General features: G+C 40.6%; 1 protein-coding gene across 4 annotated transcripts; it reads right to left on the reverse strand.

Moving 5' to 3' along the window:
- Positions 1–84: 84 nt before the first annotated feature.
- ssh1b (slingshot protein phosphatase 1b) lies at positions 85–17,102 on the reverse strand. Of its 4 annotated transcripts, XM_078956259.1 has the most exons (17): positions 16,880–17,046; positions 16,648–16,803; positions 15,193–15,230; positions 12,296–12,389; positions 11,576–11,676; positions 10,611–10,675; positions 10,354–10,475; positions 9,725–9,793; positions 9,385–9,450; positions 7,547–7,741; positions 7,338–7,431; positions 7,066–7,194; positions 4,990–5,036; positions 4,759–4,905; positions 4,257–4,457; positions 3,534–4,140; positions 85–3,447 (listed from the first exon to the last, which is right to left on the reverse strand). In XM_078956259.1, exons 3-17 carry the CDS (start codon positions 15,212–15,214, stop codon positions 2,920–2,922), a joined length of 2,487 nt encoding a protein of 828 aa, XP_078812385.1. In that variant the 5' UTR covers positions 15,215–15,230; positions 16,648–16,803; positions 16,880–17,046; the 3' UTR covers positions 85–2,919. The 4 variants fall into 4 exon arrangements, with proteins under 4 accessions (XP_078812385.1, XP_078812384.1, XP_078812386.1 ...); XM_078956258.1 differs by having other exon boundaries at positions 16,648–17,102; XM_078956260.1 differs by lacking the exon at positions 12,296–12,389.
- Between the last annotated feature and the right edge of the window lie 242 nt (positions 17,103–17,344).

The raw sequence follows: 17,344 nt of genomic DNA on the forward strand, positions 1-17,344 counted from the left end.
AGTTACTTTTGTTTCAATATAAAATGGAGTTTGCCAATTTGAGCGGTCTATTGCAAAATAAATAAATACATACTATCATAAAAATATTTTGCATATGAGATTTTATTTCCATGATAAATATATATATATATATATATAGTGGACACCATTCTGAAAAACAAAAAAACTGTACTAAAACATGGACATTGATCATTTACAGTAAACAAGAATGAGAAAAACAAACAGTACTTGAAAAAGTAACAACAGTGTACTTCTCATTCCTTTAGGTAAACTTCGACAGCCCTCAAACTTGCTTGCTTTGGCGTAAAATTGCGCAATACCCACTAAAACCAAAGACCCCCCTTGTAAAGAACAACTGAAACCCCTCAATGCCAAGCTCTCAACCTGGACTGATTTGATGCCAGCTATCTGACAATAGTGCACTTCAAAAACAAAAAAAGAAGAAGTTTAACCCTAACATTTCCAATGGAGCTGGAATAAAAAACATTTGAACAAGTTACAGTCACTTTTGTTGTTTGTCAACACAGATTCAGTCATTTCTGTAAGGGATGTAGCAGAAGACAGAGGAGTCCAGTCTGTCCTGTCTTCACTTTTTGATGCAAATGAGGTTTAAATCCAGCAAATGAGGTTCTTAAGTCAGCTGTTGAGCCGATTCGATGAAGCACGAGTCTCAACAATACCAAACGAGTACAATATTGTTATTATTATTAGAGGCAACCGATGAATGGAAAGCCATCAACTATGCTTGAAGTAAGGAGAGACTGAGGGTGTGTCTGTGCTGACTTACAATACATGTGCCAGGGAGGAGGTTATTATGGTGAAATATAGAGTAAAAAATAACAGAAATATTTGTTAAAAAAAAAAAAGTCCAGACCATAAGGGCGCACAGCTCTGCAAAAACGGGGATGCCTTAAAGTGGAACTTTTTCCAAAGTTAAGGCACTTAAATAGAAAAGGAAACATAAACGACAAAACAAATGTATGGATTTTGGCGTTAGTCTTAATATTTTGAAAATTAAAAAAAAAAATTAAAGAAAAACAGGATTTTTTAAAACCCTTTTTTCTCAGAAACACACTGTTAAGACTGAATTACAGAGGGAGATGCTCATTTTTCTGTCTCAAAAGCAAAGACAAGTTAATTTCAAGTACAACATAAATGTTACAGCGAAGAGATTCTTAACCCGATTTTATATAAAATTAATAAACAAAAAAGAAACATTTAATATCATACATTTTTTTAGGTTAAATAAGCAAAACTTCTATATTCCATAAATCCATTTGGTAAAATAAAACAAAAAAAACCCCAAAATGTAAATATTTTAACCTGTTAATCAGACCCCCCCTCCCAATACACTAAAATCTGCAAAAGAAAAAAATAGTTTACACTCATTTTGTGCTTTATGGTGGTACTTTAAAAAAACATTACGAAAACAAAGCTAAGGAAACAAATATTTTAACATTTAACATTTTTTATATAGTAAACCAGCAGATTTATTTTAGCAAAAGGTACAAGCAACCCCAATTTAATTAGTATGAGAAACCACCTCATCTTATAATAAATAAAAACACCACAGTAAAAAATGTTGAATCCATATGGACGATACAACCTCCAGTAAAAAACATTTTGGATTCATTCTTTGCATTCACAGTTTTGACTCAGCACAGCATCAGAACCTGCACGTTCTTCCGTTTCTACATACTAAATCTCAGCCCATGGCAGAAACAAACCGAAAACAAATCCCACATTTTGTGGCATCATTTCAGTTTACATTTCAGTTACAAAAGAAACTAAATTAATTGCGATTGTGCTAATGGAAAAGACGCCTTTAAAAGGAAAAATACAGAATTTCTTTTCTCGTGATTGTAACTGATGTTTTACTCCTTTTTTATAAATAGATAATCTGCATTTCATTGAGAAATCACACCATCTGGTTGAAACTTTACAACAAAATAATACTGTAGATGCTTGGAGCTGCATGTCTCCTTTTCTCAGTCATATTTTATTTATTTCTGCAGCTGAATACCTGAAAAATACCTTTGAAAGGAGAAAATGGAAACTCAAATGGTGCTTTAAGTTGAGATAGGAGTTTTAATTAATGAGCAAAATTACATGTTTTTAATTATGAGCACTAACCAAGGGGAAAATGAATAGTAAACCATGAAAATATGCCTTTCAATTTTCACAAAGAAACTCCAAACATTTCTGATTTGCAATTTTGTTGATTAGTTACAAACTTTATTTGTGTGGCCTAAAAGTAAGATCAGTTCAGAACACTTTTAGGTACCAAAAGTTATTTCTTTTTTCCCCCCCGTATGCTTTTAGAAAGCAACAAGTCTCCGACATGACGACTGTGCGGTTTGCAAACACTCCTAAACTGAAAAGTGCCTGATCACATTAAGTGTCATGGAACAGAGAAGCATTCAGAGAACAAAACGCTCTTTGACCAAAGCAGGACCAGACGATGTCTGAGGCACAGAAAGGCCTCAAGAAAGGCTCATATTTGCTGATGGTGTGTTATGCATTTAATGCAGTGATGGAGAAGCAGCTACAGCAGGAGAAACCACGGAGAAAAGGCTCTGACGATTCATTGAAATGGGATAAATACAGCTGGAAACAGCATATAGATGGAATATAGGAGGACTGTGACATAAAGCATCTTCATTGGGATGTGTGGATGATCATGCATGTGTAGTGGGGCTAAAAAAAAAGAAGCCCCCACAGGCTTGAAGTGTCTTCCACCGAATCAAGCGGGGGGTGAAAACCGTCTAGTTTTTAATGCTCTTTACCCTTTGAATGTTAGAGAAAGGAGCAAAAGATTTCAGCAGAGGTCAGTTCAGAGCTTCTTTCTGTTATTACAGTAGCTGAGGTAGTGGGTAGCCACCTCCTCCACCTCCTCCACCTCCTCCGTCCGTTCCCACATTAAGGCATGGGCTCCACCGGTAGTTGGCCCTCCATGGCCATGCTCTGCAGCTTCTCCAGCTGCTCCGTTTTCTGTCGCATCAGCTGGAAATCAAACCCGAGTCCAGACATCTGCAGGTGGGCCGGAGCTCCACCCCCCCGCTGCCGCTTTAACCCCTCCCCGCCGGGGCTCTGTCTTAACACCCCCTCGTCCATGGCCTCCGCCGAGCAGCTGCCGGGCGCCGTCTCCTCACAGCTCACGGAAGAGAACACTTTCTGCGGGTCGCCCAGACTGCAGGTGGCACAGTGGTAGAAACGGGTGCAGGGATGGACCAGGCCGGGCGTGGCGTCGGCGGGGGCGGTCACCGAGCTGGGGGCAAAATGTGTTCCTGGCGGGTCTATGCATATCGAGGGGATTGTGCATTGGCGGGAGGGGTTAAGGCGGAGCGGGGGGCCTCCGCAGCGCCATCCTTGTGGGAGACACATGCAGTCCTTGCAGGACTGGTAGGAGGGCTTGACCTTTAAAGGGTTTCCTGTGCTAGCACTGTCCTGAACAGACCAAAAGGAGGGTAGAAACAGTGCGATCAGCTATAATCATTTAAAAGAGTCGTAAAAAGTGCGGTTCTCAAACTCACGTCAAAAGCTGCAGGACAGGAGCGTTTGGCGGCAAGGCGGTTGCTGTTGTTGGTGTTCAGGTTGGCTAACCCTAACTCGCTCCTCTCAGCTTCGTCCCTCCTCCCTTCTGAGCTCCCGGGCGTTTGCGCCAAAGCCGCCATCTCGGCTTCCTCTTTCTTGGCCTCCTCCTCGTCCTCCTCTTCCAGGGTGCTAAACTCCAGCCGAAGCCTCATGTCCTCCATGGGGTCGAGCCGCCCGCACGTCTGAGCTGCCGTGCCCTCCCCGGGGAGGGCCAAGTGAGCCATGGGGAAGCCTTCATCGTCCAGCAGGGCGTCCCTCTCCACATCCTCGATCTCGATGAAAACTCGCTCCATCCCGAGCAGAGGGGGGCCCCGCACCGGCGTGGAGGGCTCACTGTCGAGCGCAGAATCCGACAGCCGTCTGAAGTAATAGTTGTAGTTCAGGGAGTCCAGAGGCTCCATCTCCAGGCCGATCCCTCTGCAGGGAGACGCCCCACAGCCTCCCCAGGCCTCCCCGTCCCCACCGGCACAGTGGCCTGACGCCTGCAGCTCCTCAGACCCCTCCTCATTTGTGCCGGGCCTCCACAGCTTGTTGTGGCGCTGCTTGCTGTGAAAACAAATAGCACCAACTTCCTGTGTTTTTGTCTTTTTTGTCTGCACCAAAATGCAAACAAACACCTTTGGAATGTGGATCATGCAGGAGGAAGCCGTCGATCCCCTTACCTGGCGTCCAGGATCCCTTCGTACTCTGCCAGCTGCTTCATGAAACCCGAGTTGGGCTGCGCGATGCTCCGCTTCTGCTTGACAAAGTTGTAGGCTTTCTCCAGGGACCAGCCGTACTCCTTCATTGCATAGGCGATGACGGTGGAGGCGGAGCGGCTCACTCCCATCCTACAGTGCACCAGGCACTTTGAGTTACTCTTCCTGACGGGAAAGGAAAACAGATGGGAATTCAGGAGATTCATCCGTTAGATGGTATCATAGTTTTTTTTGTATTGCCAACATATTTAGCCTGTTGCATAGCAACCACATCTCTGCTATTGGCAGAACTCATGACCACATCTTGTGCTGGGATGATGGTGGTGGAGGGGTAAAAATATGTGAGATGACAGCCCCAGCGTTTCTCACACTTCATGAGTCAGTGCATTCAAAGAGCGTGCTGCTGTTCAGCCCGCCCCCAAACATTTCCTGCATGCAGGCTTCGTGGCGTGCATTCGGTTCTCACTTGGCCTTGGCGATGAAGTTGTACGTGTCGTTCCAGTGGGCCAGCATGTCCGTGGCGTCCTCATCGTACACGCGGACGTTCTGGTAGCAGAACATCCCGGGGAAGAAGTTGTCGATCTCTCGGGTGACGTTCAGTATGAAGCTGACTCTGCAGAGAAGGAGGACGAGTCTGCTCAGCCCGAAAAACCTTCTGACCATGCGAAATTTCATTTCCTGTTAGCAACGAGCTTACCCACACTCACGCAGTTCTTCAAGGTTGGAAGCATTCCACTCAGAGCCCTACAGAGGGAGAAAGGCTTCAACTTTTAATCTGGTTAGGAAGCAGAGGACTATCCTAGCTTGTAAAGGCCTTGACTGACTCATTTAATTTAAAAAAATGTTCCCATTGCAGTTTTGCGAAATACGTAAATTTCAATACCCATCAAAAAACTACGACGGAGTTTTAGGGCCACCAAAAAAAAAAAAAGTAAAATTACGAGATTTTATCTCGTAAGTTTAGGAGATAAAAACTCATAAATTTACGAGATTTTAAGCAAAGTGGAAGTGAGCATACAGAGCAGCAGCAGGTGAACGCCGCGCAGCAGCAGAGCAGACCGACTAAACTCAGTTAAACAGGTTAGCTGAATGTTTATTGATAACGTTCCAAATGTTTGGAAGCTTATTTGTTTGATTTACAATTTCTTAAAGTTTTATTTATTGATGGTCGGGTTGCAGGATCTCTGCAGCCCAATGAAGCCGTCATTGATCGGGGTTTCCCTGCAGGCAGCTAACCACTTGAATCCTGTCTTCCTCCACCAAAGACAAGATCTCTACGTTTGTGTGATGCTTCCATCTGAGGAGGAGCACTTTTTGGCATTTTCAACCTTCTAATGCAAATATAACAGACTATTTTTATTCCTCCGTATTACTTTATGTTGAACCGGGACGTTTCATCTGGAGGAGGGGGCGTATGTAACACTGTTTACTTCCGCATTGGTGTTTGGATGACAGGTTCATGACGTAAGGTGACAGATGAACTTCAGGGTTTGTGAATGAAAAGGAAAATAAAGGCTGCAGCGGTCCTCTACACCCAAACGTGTCTCTGAGCTCCTTATTTTACATATGAAACTCCGCTTTACTTATACTGAACCCCGGCTCCACTGAAAATGATCTGATTTTGAGTCGCCAAAAGGTTCAGAATCTCTTTGTTTTTTTAAACAGATCTGGAAATAAAGCTTCACAAAAGGCTCCACATATTTCATCTTCAAGCTAGGCTCAGATAAACGGAAAACTTTGGCGTTTTCTCCTTGTTAATCTGTGACTGTTTTCTCGTAAATTTACGAGATTTTAAGTCGTAAATTTATGAGACATAAACTCGTAAATTTACAAGATAAAATCTCGTAATTTTACTTTTTTATTTTTTATTTTTGGTGGCCCTGAAACTCCGTCGTAAAAAACAACTTCATTCAAGCGCAAAAACTTTTTTTGATAAAAAAAGAGTTTTTTCTAAATTGCTGTGTTTCCATTAAGCGAATGTTTGATCCCAAATCCAATTAGCTCAATTTCATGCTCATCCGAGCTCCAAACTGTACGGCTGAATAGTTCGCCATTATTTTAGCATCACTAATATTAAGTTGGGCTTGTGAGGACCTGTAAACTGGCAGGAGAGTATGTGAACAGTCCCCCCTGTCAGTTATGGGTGACAAAAAGGGGGGGGCGGGGTTGCTCTGCACTAACAGGCCTTTCCACAACTCAGAGGTGAATTTCTAATGAACTACCTACTGCCCTTCTGCAGAAACTGTTTTAAAATTTTGGGTTAAAATCTACATAATCATAATTAAAAGATCGCTGGGAACACTTTTAAAATTGCTCAAAAGAATTAGCAGCTTGGCTCTTGTTTCCCCACTACAGTACATCACTGTAGCATTAGTTACAATATCAGCACTTTACAGTGCATGAAGATCAACCAAACTTGCAACAGTGTCTGCTTGCATTATCTTAATGTTTGCACATTTGTTAAAGAGAAACATCAATAAAAACAATCTAATAGGACACAGAACAGCAAACAGGTTGATCCGGGAATTTTTGCTTTTTAAAACAATATGAATGCTGCTCAAATTAATTGTACAAAATCAAACTGAAATCTAAGGATTTACACCACAAAACTAGAATGTTGTAGTATTTACAACTCAATCTCAATAAACAGAGAAATAAATGACTAAAAAAATCTGTAGTTTGACAGTTTTGGATACCCCCCCCCCCAACATCAATTTCTACAGGTGATCCCTGTTGGCGTTTCGCTAAACAAAGTGAAAGAACAGCAGCTCACCAGGTAGACGTGGTCAAAGATCAGCGTGGCCTTGTCCATCTGACCCAAGATTAAAAGCATCTCGTTGTCAATAAACTCCTTGTATTCAGTGAGATGGCAGCTCATGTGCTGCTCCAGGTCGTTACGGATCTGACAAAAAGGGGAAAAGCATCAGGACTTTATCCTTTCAAAGGAAATTTTACATAACTTTAGGTTGGATTTTTTTTGTAGCAGATACATTTTTTGACTCGCAACAGCCAGATGTGCTTCTGCGACATCTTTGAGGTTCATACCTCTTTTGATGTGATGTTCTCCAAATCCTGAATCATCATGATGTTTCGTAGTTTGGCTCTGATAAGACTCTCGGTTCTTTCTCTCTCAGTGGGCCTGCAAATGAGTCAGAAATTTACAAAAAAGGAAAAAAGTTAAAGTTGTCGTTAAAATGCAGCAAGCTAAACTGTGAGCCCCGTAACATGTATAACATCTAAAAAACCTCTCTTACCGGTCAACAAACAGGTTGGGTGAATCAGACCGGGTCGTCTCCAGGTCTGTCATGGCATTCCACTCGTTGATGAAGCTCTGCTCTGAGGTGATGCAGCCTTCATAAAATGCCATCCATGTGAGAGCAATGCCTCCTGGGAAATAGTTGAATCGGCGTGAGAGTTCACAGGCTTTGTGGAGGATCTGCAGGGCAGACCTGCAGGAAAAACACAGAAGTTCATACCTCAACATCTTGCTGCAGGCTGCATGTAATATGAGGATGCACGGAGAACATGCGACCTATCGGAGGCACACAGCTGCAATACAGCCACTGACCAGCAGGTGGCATGGCAAGAACAAAACAAATGTCTTTAGTGAGACACTGAAATCGCATAAGAAAAGAGGGATTTTATTTTCATCAAACTTGTGGATTTCATAAAAAAAATTGATTTCAAATATCTAGAATAAAAGAACTTAATTCTGAACTATGTCATTCATTAATCTTCTAAACCTGTTTTGTCCCTTTTGGGGTCATGGGTCGCCGCAGCCTATCCCAGCCTCTCATGGGCGAAGCCATGGGACATCCTGGACAGGTTGCCAGTCTGTCACACAAATCACACACCCCTTCATACTCAAACTCACATTCACACCTATGGACAATTTAGATTAACCAATTAACCTATGACGCATTTTTTTGGACGGTGGGAGGAAGCCAGAGTCCCCGGAGAAAACCCACACATGCACGGGGAGAACAAGCAAACTCCACCCCATTGATGTTCTGTTTCAGGCCCCCCAGCCGGTTCAAGTCCCTGAGGGCCTTCTTGCTGTGAGGCAAGAGCGCTAACCACTGTACCACTGTGTAACTGTCAATTTAGTAAAAGCCTGTGAGACATGTCTGATGTTAAAGCAGAATAGTTTTTACATTGTTCTTGTAGAGTCTGTTCAGTTTCAGGGACACAAAGTTACGCTTTTCTTAAAATAATTCACATTTACAGAAAAATACCTTCGGATTCTTAGCTAAACTGTATAAAACATTGGTGTGATGTCACTAGGGATGGAAGGAGTATCCGATTACTCAGATATTAGTGGTCTGTTCCTGAAAATTCAAGTATTTGTGATGTCTGAGTTTGCTGATATGGGATGTTTATAACTATGGTTTAGTAAAAATACACTTCAGACCATGTATTGATCGCTCTAAAATGCAGTATAATGATGGAATTTAAGTACATAAACTGAGCAAACTGTCCCTGTGTCCGAATTACCGCCCTAATCCCTATATAGTACTGCATTATATAGGGTTTTAGTAGTAAGGGATTAGGGTGGGAATTCGGACAGAACCTTAATGTGCTACTGTGGCCGGATGTGAATTTCAAAGTAAAGTTTCAGAGAAGCTTTTTTTTTTTTAAAGTACAAGTATAAAGTGTTTTTTATTTATAAAACAAAGTTCAGTTTAATAAAATACGTTCAGAAAAACTAATCTTACTGTAAAGATAAAAAATTCAGTTTGTAAAACATGTCTGATAAATATTGATAAATGTTAAATACGTATTATTTTAATTTTCCAGCAAAAAGACACAAATATAGCAATCATTCAGACATAACTGTTTTAAATAGTAAGATTCGTGATTGGATCTGTGAATCTTGGATCTAAATTTCTGAATCAAATTGGATCGCCACTTAAAAAACGATCACAGTCCTTAAAAAGTATAGAAACCCCTCTGACAAAATGACTTAATAATAATAATAATAAAATACCCACAGAAAAATCAAACTAAAGACAGCAGTTTACCAAGTGCCCAATAGGACTTTTTTTGACCTAAAACAGCAGTTCTTCTGGTTTTAAACAAACTGCTTTCTCACCACATGGCCTGCACAGACACAGGCTTGAAGACATGAGACCGCCCTGCTGTGGTCACGCTGAAGCCTCTGGTGAGGAAGAAGAGGAGGATCAGTTAAAGAATGGATTAAAGGGGGATGTAAACACAGAGCAAACTGCTCTCACTCATGAGCCCACCACAGAGTGGAACATTCTTCCAACATAGTGTTAAAAGGTCAGCAGGAAAAGGAAAGATGTCGTTCCTTTTTACACCACTAGATGTCAGCAGAGACAACAATTTAGATTTGAAACTGGCTTCAAATCAGCAGAAATCCAGAAGCACAAATGAAAATTGATTTAAACAAAGTACAAACTAAAACATACCCGTCTCCATCTAGATGGATGTTGGTATCACTCCACAGGGGCAGCACCATCCCGATGGAGCAACTTTTACTGGAGAACGGAAAAAGAAACAATAAAACATCAGAACGCCTTGAGCTCTGTTCACACCGTGTGCCTCAGCAAAAAGTGGGTATTTAGCATATGCGTCGTAAAGGGGGGCCGGCCAAAGGGGGCGCCAGACTGAAGTTGTGAAAATTATTTATAGTCCGTATTTTTTAATTTCCCAGCTGTTTGTGCACATCTATTTACATGATATCATCAGTAACTGATTGGGGGCCGCAGGCGCTCAGCCCCCACGGTTAAAAATAGCTCAATAAAACATTCCGCTGGGTGATATACATAATCAGATAAGAAGTAATGAGATGTACACAGTTAAACAATAAAGGTGTTGTTTAGATAGCTTTAGGAGGGGTGGATGGGACGTTTTATCATGTGCATTTATGTCTGTGTGTTTGTGTGTGTGTGTGTGTGAGTGTGTGTGTGTGTGTGTGGGGGGGTGTTACATGGCTGCATACCCGCAGAAGCCCAAAACACGTTTACTTATTTAACATAGATTTTTCGTTGGAAGTAAACAAGTGGCGTGAACATAGATTAACATACGTTGCTCATACCTGTCCTTTTCTGTGAAGTCCAACCCAAGAACAATATTTTCTTCAGTGTCTTGATTTCCGTTGGTGTAGACGACCACCATGTAACGCACCCGGTCTGACCAACCGCTCTCCAAGCATACGGCCTAAAACAAGAAAGGAATTCATCCGTACAGGTGTCAATAACCTCCTCTGTACGTCTTCTCTGTACTCAAATGAGTAAAGTATATCATGTTCTGAAAAAAAAAAAGATTCTGATAAATCGTGTTTTTTTTACTGACCAGTTTGATGCGATCTTCCGAGCGGAGGATCTTGAACATGATCTGCAGGTGCTGCGGTAAATCTCCTGCAAATGGAGGACAAACACACAATTTACATGCAGGTGGATCAAACTGGTTTAGTGGATTTAAATCAGCTAAAAAGACTCATGGAATCCTGAATATCAAACTTTATACATCCAGCTTGCCTCACATACACATTTTCCAGTCACATTTTAACTCCAGGAGCTTTTTGACTTTTTTTTTCTTACTTTACAAATTGCCCTGTTCATTTATCTTTAAAACTGTTTTTCGAGGGAAATGTTTGAGATCCATATTTTTAGTAGAATTCCATCTTTTATAGATATCACACAATATTTTCACAATGAACCTGAAACTGTCCAAAAAACCCAATTATGAGTCATGACTAAATTTCAGATTATAGCATTTTTGTGTTTAATAACAAACATGAAGTGACAGAATTAAAATGTATAAATCCACAAACAAAGTAAAGACATTTTCAAAACAATAAAAAATACTTAAAAAAATCAGGTGAAGCTCTACTAAACTGCATACAAAATACAAAACATTTATTTAAAGGGGTATCACAATTATGTGTCTAAACTTTTGTTGTTTGTTTTAAACCAAACATTTCAAAGATAAAAACCTTTTGAAACCATATGACGCAGGAGCATTGTTTTCATTATTATTATTTTGCAACATTTAACACAAAAAAGTATCTCAAAGTTCTTTTTACTGTTAACTTTCATTGTGTGTCCATTCATTTACACTGAAATCTATTTAAAAAAAATCCAAAATCTGAATTGGATTAATGATTCTTTCAGCAGGTCAACTCAGGTCGAGCAAATCAAAAGAATTTCTGAACAAACACGGATAATCTACTAAAAAAAAAAGGAAAACTCCAGTCCTCTTGACCAGACATACGGTAAAAGGAAAACCTGTCATTGTGCATCGTGTTTGCTTTTTACCTGCATGTTTGTGGTGGGTTGGAGTTTTTGGTTCTTGTGTGGCGCCGCCCTGCTGGAGGAAGAGGGCGGCTCCTTTGACCATGAAGAAGCTCTCGCTCAGGCTGCAAAAAACAGAAGCTGACATAAATAATTCAGTGATTCCCACACAAGTGAATCATAATTCTGCTCTGTAACTTTCATTTGGTTTTTGTCTAAAGTTAGCATATATAACTTCTTCACAGAGACAATGTTTTTTTTCCGCTCATGTAGTTTATTACGTTTTCTGGATATTGTTCTAGCAATTAAAGCTAAAATCAATATCTATAGCTAATATATACTATGAACCATATAATTAAAGCTTACCATAAAGCTTCAATAAGTAAGAAACAATGATTTGAGATAAATGTGTTAGTCAGACTTTTCTTAAATTGACTTTTTTTAAATAAAATCCCTAATTTTTCATGAAGAACAAAAGGAAAGCTTTAGCATTGTATAGGGAGATGGAGCAGCTTTATTTGGCAAAAGTTGAAAACAACTTTTCATTCCAGATTGATTTGAACTCCCTCTTACAAAAAATTGAATTTTTGCTTTAAAACTTGCAGAAATGCCTTTTTTGCCCCCCCCCTCCCAAAAGGGATTTAAAATGCATTGTGTAAAATGAAATTAACAGATTTTTTTTTAAAGAAACGTCTAAAAAGAAACAACAAAACCAACACACTGCTGAGTTTTTTGACAGCTTACATGCGGCAGATCTGTGTCCGAGTCAGAGCAGCTGATTCCTGAGGCAGGAGGTAGATCATAGTTTTGTGAAGAGACTGGAAATGCATCCTGATGACTGTGTTTCCAAAAAAATAAATAAAACTCTTATTTTTTAAAACTCCAACTTAGTAATGAAGAACTAAATCCCGTTCTCTCTTTTCCTCCCATCTCAAATCCTGAATCTTCCATCCTGGCAGGGCGTCCAGATTGTTTGCAGCTCTGTCGTGTGATTTAGCAATCCGGTCTTCCTACGTAACACTTTGCAACAAAGCCATCATTCAGGCCAGAGAGCACAGGCGTTGGGAATGCAATTCGCTCTCATGTTTGACACGTAGAATCAAGACTCCGCTCTGATGAATTACACGACAGGATTGACGGCAAACACAGGCCGCACAAAAGCCTGTACGGCAGCTTTGCTGACACATGCCTTGATTTTTTTTTTCTTTTTCTCTATTGTGACGTCAGGTTGAATAGGAAAGCCTTTGTGAAAGAACGGGGATAAAGATCTAAGTACTCATGGTTATGTAACTGAGCAGAAGAAACATTTGAAATTGTGTTACTATTGCTTGTCAGGCATTAAGGAGGATAATCTACCAAACCGATGCCGGCTTTGATCACATACACCTTAAACTGAGCAGAGGCTCAGAGAATCAACAGCTCACTATCTGAAAAAACTGCTTCTGAGATTTAAATTGAGCTTAGTAGATGCTTTTATCCAGAGACATTTATATATGAAGAGGGAAATAAGCAAAAATAGTCAGAGGAGTATGAGGGTGTTTATGTAGGAAGGTGCTTTTGAGTGAACCACTCCGACCAGCTTAGATCTGATAAAAAAAAAAAAAAAGCTGATGCAGATAAAACAGGGATGTGTCATGTGCCCTTTTTGGTTGATTAAACATAAGATGTGCAGCAACATTTGGGATCATCTGTAGAGACTTGATTCTGCCGACTGAAAGTCCCGGTTGGAAGATCGTTGCAGCAATCAAGCAAAGAGATTACAAGGAGTTAGGTTTGTAATCTACAGATAAGAGGTTGATCTTCTCCAGTCTGCATTCTCGAAGGGGAGTGGGGGCTGTTGCTCTGTTAAGTTTAGCTTGTCGTCAATGATAGCCCTTAAATTTTGTTGGAGGACAGGCAGATGTGATGTGGTACTGACAGAGAAAAGAAGAGGGCAGAAACAAGAACCCTGAGGAACACCGCCTTCACACCTATAGATAACAAAAGCGGGGGATTCCTTCCTCTGCCAGAGAACTTCCTCACCCAGAAATGTGTGGGATTTGAACAAGTGTACATCTGTGTTACACACATCCAGTCCAGGAGGCACAAAAATGTCTACAGTGATCTGTAGCGTGAGGAAGATTTAGCAGAAAAATGGCATCACCTGTATTTGCATTTATTTAGACATTAGGCCTGTTTCTTTGTTGTGCATCTGCACTTTACTGTTGTTTATGTCTACGCACGGGACAGTGAGAAACGTAATTTCGATTCCTTTGTATGTCAAGCACATGTGAAGAAATTGACAAATAAACCTGACTTTGACTTTGATTTAGCATTAAAGCACTAAATTTTGCAGTCACTCTGATTACCACTCGGAGGTGGTTTCAAAAGAGCAATTTTCTTTTGGCTTCTGTGTTGCAGTTCATAGTTTACACCTAAAACGTACACATACAGCCTGGTTGAAACAGTTTTCAATGTTCATTACTTCGTTATAGATTTTTAGGACAAATGTGTTTTGATTAACATGATTTAAATTCACATTTCATTTAAATCTGTGTGTTGTTCTGAGCAGATGTATTTGTTTGGCGAGTGGATGGATCGAAAACGTTCATTTTACTTTCTCCTTTCTAAATAGCCATTTGCAGAAATGCTTATAATTGGGCAGAATAGCCTAAGTAAATATGACCAACTGGCTTTAAGCTGCCCTTTTGTCCGTCAGAATTGTGTAAGTGACATTAAAAACAATCCATCCAGTTCATATTTTGTGTTCGATTAACAAGATGTGTTATCCCATTTTGACTGATCACTCATCCAAACCATGGAGGATGTCACATTTACCTGGAGGGGACTCTGAGAGAAGAAGGGGAAAACTTAAAAGCCCCCCGCTTCACATTTGAGTGTCTCTTATGAGGTGTTTTTGATTAAATGCAATGTTTCATTTGGAAAAATCTACTTTGATTTATTCTTTCTAAAGTTCTAGAGGTCTTATGGGCACTGTGCTGCATGGGCCACACAAACAGGCTTTCAATATCAAATGCTCGTAAAACTGAGCTTTTAACATGCTAAGTATAGTTAAAAGTAAAATGTATGCACAAACTTTCATAGAGAGGACTCTTAAGCACTGGGAATGAATGAATATCAGACACTTTCTCCAGATTGATGAACCAGCAAAGAGCTCATAACTTTTACAAAAAAAGTGAGCATTTTTTTTGCAGAAAATTTAGTCCCATCTGGCTACTACCCTCATCACTTGCTGTGTGCTTTCAATTTGTTAGGTTGATAAAAATGGCAACACTTAGTATCATTTAAATTACAGGATTAACATTTACATAACATAAGTATTATATTTTGTTTTTTTCAAGCAGTTTTATGTTAAGATGATCCCGTTTCAAATGAGGTTTTGACTGGATATTTATGCAAATAGGAATATGGCAGTTCATATTTTTAATTTTTTTATTCAGTATGACTGTGTTGTTTTCTTTAGATATAACCATTGGAAGGTTGCATTGTTTGAGAACAATTGAAAACTATTATTATGATCGACCCTACTTGCTGTGGTACAGGGTCAAGAAGAAATAAAGACTTAAGTGGGATGATTCTCTATGACACTGTCAAAAAGTAAAGACTGTGAAAACCTATAGAGTTAAATTGGGAGGGCTTACCTTTGAATGTTTTTTCTCTCATCGTCACTTCCAATATCCTAAAAAACAAATAAAAACAAGAAAATTCAATGAATCAAAACATCATGTGAACTGCTAAAAACTGTGAAATTGAGCCATAATGGTGATGAAATTACACAACAGAATTCTGTTGTTATTCTGTTGAATAGCAGCGCCCTCTGCCGGTCAGTTTAAAAAACATTAAATATGTCAAAGACCTACTCCTAAAAAGAAATGGTGCTTTTAGTGTTTTTACGTGTTCTTGTAGCATTTTCTTATGATGGAGGACATGTATAGAAGAATTTAAGATTAATACTGCGATTTCTGAATATTTCTTTATTCAAATCGTGATGGATCCGGAAGCACATAAAAGTCCACGGTTTAAAAAAAAAAAGGCCAAAGCTCCCTGCTCTGCTCCATCCTGATGCATCCACGTGCAGACAAATAGATCCATGTAACTAAGTCTCCATTTTCCTCATCCGTACTGGTATCTGGCTCAAAACTGAATATGGCTTCGATATTGCTGGCCGTTTTAGTTGCACCAGTGATGTTAGGTTGGGGTTGTGGGGGGATGTAAGCTAGTGGGAGAGAGTGTAAACAAAGGGATCATGGGACATCAGCAGAAGGTTACTTCCGGGCCAACAGTCCTGGCCACAACTTGTGGGCGAATTTCTACTGAACTACTGCAGAAAGTATGTCCTAAAAAAACGACACTGGCTTTTTGATTTTGACAAAACAAAACTAAAATCTCAAATTTCACACATAAATTGCAAAATAATAACAGAAAACACATTATGGTTTATTTTTTTATTTAAGCTTTTTTACATTCTGCCCAACTATGACAAAATCTGTCATCATAATCTTGATGATTCCTCCAGACCAGGTGGAGCTTTAAGGTCCAGAGGTTATAAAATACAGATATGTGGCCTAATGGTGGAAATGACAGTCGTCCTACTTGAGATAACCTCATTCAATTTGAAAAGGGCCAAAGCCATGAAGTTAGTTAGTTAGTTAGTTTAGAAATCTGTGAGGTGCTGCATGCAAATGATGCTTTATATAAATGGTTCAATTATCAATTAGGGGCCCCTGGGATTAAATCAAGCAGGAACTAGTTTGGAGATTTGTTTTTTAATCCAAACTTTAGAACAGTTTATCCAAAAAGGTGAGGCCATAATCCAAATGATGAAATATTCCAAACACTTGACTGCTAAATCCAGCCCCCTCCCCCCATTCACCCCCCCTCCTGCAGGATTTTGTTTACAAATCCTCAAGCACAAATGATGAGACGTGAAGTCCGCAGTGTAAAATCTAAACTGAACAAACACTTTATAAAACACACTAATGTTAGCCCCTACTGATGGACGTTAATATTCTTATTTGGCCACGTCAAATGTGTTTTGTTCATTGTCGTTTTCCCCTTTGGTGTCCACACAGCGCCAGCCCCGGCTTTCCACTCACCTCCCCCGCGCTGCTGCTCGACGATGCTACGCTGGGAGTGGGAGAGCGCTGCAGAGTCACCAGGGCCATGGTCGGTGGGCTCCAGCCGATGAGGACAGGACGGGAGACGGGGAGGGGACCGGGAGGAGGAGGAGGAGGAGGAGGAGCAGCGCCTATCTGGGAAGATGCGCCGCTGTGATTGCCTCTGTCACCGGGTAGAAAAATGCCAAGTCAGATTCTCATCCAGCAGCACCTGACTCCGCAGCCCCCCGCCGGCGCGCCCTTCTCTGTCCTGCTCCGTGCGGGATCCGCAGGGTCCTCATGTGCGGGGTTTAAGGATGGGAAAAGTTTCTCCGACTGCTTAGAGTCCACAGTCCCCGATAATGCATCGCTGGTGCGCGGGCAAACAAACAAAACACGGAGCGGGCTGGAAGCGGGGCAGGAATGACATGCAGCTTTGCCGGACGCTTGTGATTGGCTGGCCTAGTTCGCGTGCGCGTTGTCATTGGGCCATTGTTGTCAAGGTGACAGACCAGACTAGGAAATCCCTGAAAACCTTCACGTATTTACGCTCTACTTCAATAGAAGAAAAAGAAAAAGTTTATACTGCACGGGCGACAAAATATCAACATTTTTAAAAAATATACTTTTTGATCGAGCCTTTAGATAAAAAAACATTACCAGAAACTCCATAGCGCATTCACAGGTAATTTCAATT

The sequence above is a fragment of the Oryzias latipes genome, chromosome 12 (assembly GCF_053564925.1).
Source record: "Oryzias latipes strain Hd-rR chromosome 12, Olatipes_Hd-rR_3.1".
NCBI lineage: Eukaryota > Metazoa > Chordata > Actinopteri > Beloniformes > Adrianichthyidae > Oryzias > Oryzias latipes.